The following is a 5,760-nucleotide window of genomic DNA, read 5'->3' as shown; positions in this document are numbered from 1 at the left end:
ATCACAGGACAATGTGATAAACTTTCTCCAGCTGTTCGAAGTATAAGTAGACAAAGAAATGATTGGTAACTTTTATTTTGTTTTTCTATTTGTTAGAACCTTTTGTTTTCTTCTAGAAATTAGATATTCAGTTTAGATTTTATGTTAAAAGTTTGTGATTGAACAAAGATATTTGAACTTTTGTTCCGTTTAAACAACCAATGACAACAACACTAAATCAACACTTAGATTAAAGTTCATCTTGTTTGTTCTGTGACAACTTTCTGTTTGGTTTGGCTCAACCAATTTGAGGCCAACAGCCAAAATGGCACCTCGACACGCGAACGGATAATAACGAGGCTCCTATCGCCATTGTTTCACATATTAACATTTTAAAATATTCAAAATAAAGTGCATTATTAAGTAAGAATGAATTTGTCCCAAAAAAAACTATCATTTCATTTATAACACGCAAGGAGCACAAGCTAAATTCTTTACCCCTTTTGCTCCAGTGTTTTGTCCCCAAATGACCCAAGTGGTTTATTTTCTGCCCTTTAAGCTGAAGTGTGTGTGTGTGTGTGTGTGTGTGTGTGTGTGTGTGTGCGTGTGTGTGTTTAAAGGCAGTTCATTAACCCGCGTCACACGGTTTTAATTTGGGGGTTTTTACGAGGTGATAAACACACAGACACGTCGTATTACTCTGCTTCTCTGTGTGTGTTTAAATAAGTATTGAGGTAACACGAGCTCACTCCTGCGATAGAGGTTTAAATGATTCTGTATATCTAGAAAGTGACTTTTCTTTTATACACCACGACTATATGTCCCTGCTTTTCATTATCTTTTATTCCTCTGCTTTAGATTTACATATTAAACGTAATTGGTTTTAAATTGTCCTTTAAATTGTATATTATCAGTTTTCCGCTATTTTCTGTAAAAGTCTAACTTTCAGCCCCATCTGCTGTCAAGAGTTGGTATTACAGTCAGTTTTCCAGTTATCTCACTTTTGGGCTTTTAACTATGAAGAATAAAAACTATGCGGATTAAAGCTGCAGTGAAATGAGGGGAAACATTTCTCCAGATTTGGTACAAATATTCACTTGGACTCAAACTGTTTAGACCTTTGAGGTCAAAGGTCAAGGTCACACTGCCGACCTGTTCTTGGAAACACTTCATTTACATGATTTAACGAGGTTGCAGTACCCAACTTCAGCCACTGGATGGAGCTATTTGAACATCAATCTCACAGGTATCAAATACAAGACATGTAAACTTCATTAAAGTGTAAATAAGTAAAACTACACATGAACTTTATATGTTAATTGAGTTAAAAACATACACATTATTGAAAAAGTGAAACAATGGATTCTCTGTTAGTATCACTGACGGGTGAGTTCAGGTTTACACATCTTATCGATTACAGCTGATTCATGACAGTGTCAGCGTCCAGTCGGCACTAAGTTCAGATCTTAAATATGACGAATGGTGACGACCAGGGCGGAAAAGTCGGCAGCAGCCAGGAGATGCTGGTAAGTGTTTATCGGTGTCTGGGAAGTCGGTCGGTTTGGCCTCGAAGCCTCGGTTGTGTAATGAAGGTTAATTTGTCTGGAGGAATTACAGGAGCTGTAAACCTCGGAGGAAATCAGCAGCATGTGGGCTGGCAGGTGGAGGATTTAACTCATGAGACCTTGAATCGCTGCTTCTTAAGCTGTCTCTGAATAGCTTTGTTTATTATAATAGAATTATGTTGAGCAGTTTCTACAGGAGAAATCATAGATTGTTTTATTGCACAGCCCCAATTAAACTTAGGATGTAATAGTTCTTATTAACCTTCATTTTAAAAACTATCGAAAGATCTCTACACAAATCCTGCGTCATAGTTCAGACCCCTGGACCAAGGTTCTATCATCACCTCGAAAACAAACACGCATGCCAATGTTTGTCCACTGTTTTATTTCAGTTTGTGACAACAGTTCATATTAACACAGCTCAGGAATATGTTCTCCTGTTAGAGTAGATGAGAACAGCCACTTTTAATGAAACACCACAGGGAACTAAAAAGTCCAACCTATTGGAAATATGCAGATGACAAGATGTTTTGTGTAAAGACAGTATTTTATTCCATCTTCCATTGGAAACATTAAATAGAACTTTCTTTCAGGATGACAAGTATATTTTGACATGTTTTACAAACCAAGTGCTCCTAATTGCAGGACCCCTCCCTTCTTTGAGTTTCTCTTCTCCCTACGATAGTTTGTTTACGAGTGCTCCTCGGCCAGCTTCTCTGCCTTCAGAACAACTTCCTCGATGGGGCCGACCATGTAGAAGGCCTGCTCGGGCAGGGAATCGTACTCGCCTACAGAGAAACACGTGCAAAACATTAGTAATGCAAAGATATTCAAGTACGCGACTGTAAAAAGAAATGCACGAAGCACACTTACCATTAAGAATGGCCTTGAAGCCCTTGATGGTTTCCTTGAGGGGCACCAGCTTGCCCATGTGGCCAGTGAAGACCTCGGCCACCTGGAAGGGCTGTGACAGGAAACGCTGGATCTTGCGGGCACGAGCCACGGTCAGCTTGTCCTCCTCAGACAACTCATCCATACCCAGGATGGCAATGATATCCTGCAGGGATTTGTAGTCCTACAGGAGGAAATGTGCAAATGTTAGACGGGCGCTGACAAAAACAAACGGCGTCACAGAGTGTAAATGATCAAGTCCCACACCTGAAGGATTTTCTGTACGCCACGGGCAATGTCGTAATGCTCAGACCCGACGATGTTGGGGTCCATGATACGGGAGGTGGAGTCCAAGGGGTCGACAGCGGGGTAGATACCCAACTCAGCGATGGCGCGGGACAACACAGTGGTGGCGTCCAAGTGAGCGAAGGTGGTGGCAGGGGCGGGGTCAGTCAAATCATCAGCGGGCACATAGATGGCCTGGGGGAGGGAACAGACATTTAGTCTTTAATAGTAATAACTCAAAGAAACTCCATCTTTCATCCACCACCAGTTCTCCAGTCCTCCGAGTCACTGTTTACCTGCACAGACGTGATTGAACCCTTCTTGGTGGTGGTGATTCTCTCCTGCATGGTTCCCATGTCAGTGGCCAGAGTGGGCTGGTAACCCACAGCCGAGGGGATACGACCCAGCAGGGCAGACACCTGAGAGGGAAGCAGATGAAGTTAATGACATTAACCAAGTTATAAATTCTAATGTTTGATCCGTAGGTTACAGACCTCAGAGCCAGCCTGTGTGAAGCGGAAGATGTTGTCGATGAAGAGCAGCACATCCTGTCCCTCCTGGTCACGGAAATACTCGGCCACGGTCAGTCCAGTCAGAGCGACTCTGGCACGGGCGCCAGGGGGCTCGTTCATCTGGCCGTACACCAGCGCCACCTGATGGAGACAGAGGTTAGTGCTTACTTGGATTTTTCACAGCGACAGTGTTTTTAAATTGTTCTCCTGAATCTCACCTTGGAGGTGGAGTCCTTCAGGTTGATGACACCAGACTCAATCATTTCATGGTACAAGTCATTTCCCTCACGGGTTCGCTCTCCTACACCGGCAAACACGGAGTAACCACCATGGGCCTTGGCCACGTTGTTAATCAGCTCCATGATCAACACGGTCTTGCCCACACCGGCACCACCGAACAGACCTGCAGCCGAGAGAGTCGTTAGCACGACTTCTACAAGTGGCAAGAACGGAAACAATCGGTGCAGCATTTAAATTTAGCACATACCAATCTTTCCTCCCTTAGCGTAGGGGGCCAGCAGGTCCACCACCTTGATGCCAGTGACCAAAATCTCCTGCTCCACACTCATGTCGGTGAACTCCGGGGCCTCAGCGTGGATGGGTGCAGTCCTGGGGAAGAGAAATCCAGTGATTAACAACTCTAACAGGCCTAATGACCCAAATCCAGTCATGGCTGCCGTCACATTTTCAAAGTGAACTCACTGCTTGGTGGAGATGGGACCCCTCTCGTCGATTGGCTCTCCGATGACATTCATGATCCTGCCCAGGGTCTCGGGACCCACTGGGATTCTGATGGGGGCCCCGGTGTCCAGGACCTGCTGTCCACGGACCAGACCTTCAGTTCCATCCATAGCAATGGTGCGCACCGTGCTCTCCCCTAAACACACAACATGACAAGTCAGTGCACGGTCTCATCTCTCTGCAGGAGGTCGGGGGGTGTGATCCGGGCAGCTCACCGAGATGCTGAGCCACCTCCAGGACGAGCCTGGCCTCTCTGCCGCTGACCTCCAGGGCGTTGAGGATGGGGGGGAGCCCCTCATCGAACTGGACGTCCACCACAGCACCGATGACAGCCACGATGCGGCCGGTGGCGACGCTGGCAGCTGCAGCTGGAGCCACATAGTCCCTGCCTGAGGAGTGAACACACAGTCAGTGGCTTTAGTGTTTATTACCCTTGATGTTAACGAACTGCGGCCGCTTCGCCTCAATGTCAAGTTGATGCCAACACCTGCAGAACGACTCCGCGTGAGTACAAGTGAAACATGACGGTTTGAAAACAACGTTACGTTGACTCCTTCAAGCTGGATCCCAGAGGCGATGCACCCCAATGACGCGGGGATGAATGGAGGGTTCGTGAAGCTAACGGTGCTAACGCTACTAGCTAGCGGTGCTGCCAGCAGAGGACATCGCGGTGGACAGTGTGTTGACACTTTGTCATGTTCCGGATCTTCTTCTCCACGAACTAACCGGATCTGTGGTGAGAACACGTCTCTGCTCAAGCTGCTAATCTTCCCGCAGGATCCTGGCAGGACGTCAGAGCTAAGCTAGCCGGCTGTGCTATGCTCACATGTCATTACACAAAGGTCATTGCAGCTAGCAGGGTAAAGACACAGCCCGGTCATGTATGTTGCATGTCATGTATGACCAGGAGCACGCGTGGACACGTGTGACACCTTCACGTGTTGGTGTTCCTTCTACACGTCTCGTCTTTTTGTCGTTTCCCGACTCGGGCCTGCTGCGCCGCTGCAGCCAGCGTGTGGCTAGCAGCAGCTAGCAGCAGCTAGCAGCAGCTAACGCTAGCACCGTCCCTGCCCTCCCGTGACAAGCGCCCAAATTACACACTTCTCTCCGGACACGAAGCACCACGCATGCGGGGACTTACGTGACAAGACGGCCGGGGACCCGACGAGGGCCTTGAGGGGCTGGACCCCGGGCTTGAGAGCCTGCAGAGCCCCGGTGCAGCAGCGTCCTACGGCTCCCAACATGGTCAAAATGGCTGAAGGTGGAAAGAGACGGAGGAACTCGGGGCTTTATAATGAATGAGCGCCGGGGCGAACTGCGCATGCGTGCGACGTCAAGGGGCAGACTGAGCATGCGCAGATGTGGCGTCGAGCCAGCTGACACTGTGCCCTCCACAGATTCGAGCCCTGTCCCAGTCTGTGCTCAAAGGGACCAAGTAGAGGTTGTTCTTCCTCTTCACGAGTCTTCTACCCCATGGACAGCTTCTCCCTGTCCAGCTGTCCCCTTCTACATGTGGACACAATGTCCCAGAATCCACTGGGAGGAGGAGGGTGTGTTCTGCTGCACTGACTTGATTTGTTCTCTGGACGACTTTGTCCGGGTCAGAGACAATCTGCAAAATGTCCATGGTGATGAGATGCACGTTCACAGAGCCTGAGACAGACAGACAGACATGCAGGGAGGTTGGTAGATAGACATGTCTGTAGTTATAAGATGCATGGCGACAGACACACAGACAGACAGACACACAGACATGCAGGGAGGTTGGCAGATAGACATGTCTGTAG

At 47.9% G+C, this 5,760-nt stretch overlaps 1 protein-coding gene across 1 annotated transcript; it reads right to left on the bottom strand.

The window, feature by feature from the left end:
- Positions 1-1,946: 1,946 nt before the first annotated feature.
- Positions 1,947-5,295, bottom strand: LOC117774609 (ATP synthase subunit beta, mitochondrial). The gene is made up of 10 exons (XM_034607173.1): positions 5,115-5,295; positions 4,189-4,362; positions 3,935-4,109; positions 3,720-3,841; positions 3,451-3,635; positions 3,215-3,373; positions 3,017-3,139; positions 2,703-2,915; positions 2,418-2,619; positions 1,947-2,332 (listed from the first exon to the last, which is right to left on the bottom strand). The coding sequence occupies exons 1-10, from the start codon at positions 5,215-5,217 to the stop codon at positions 2,235-2,237; spliced, it is 1,554 nt and encodes a 517-aa protein (XP_034463064.1). The 5' UTR covers positions 5,218-5,295; the 3' UTR covers positions 1,947-2,234.
- Between the last annotated feature and the right edge of the window lie 465 nt (positions 5,296-5,760).

The sequence above is a fragment of the Hippoglossus hippoglossus genome, chromosome 2 (genome assembly GCF_009819705.1).
Source record: "Hippoglossus hippoglossus isolate fHipHip1 chromosome 2, fHipHip1.pri, whole genome shotgun sequence".
Taxonomy (NCBI): Eukaryota; Metazoa; Chordata; class Actinopteri; order Pleuronectiformes; family Pleuronectidae; genus Hippoglossus; species Hippoglossus hippoglossus.
This window is presented reverse-complemented; position numbering and strand designations above follow the sequence as displayed.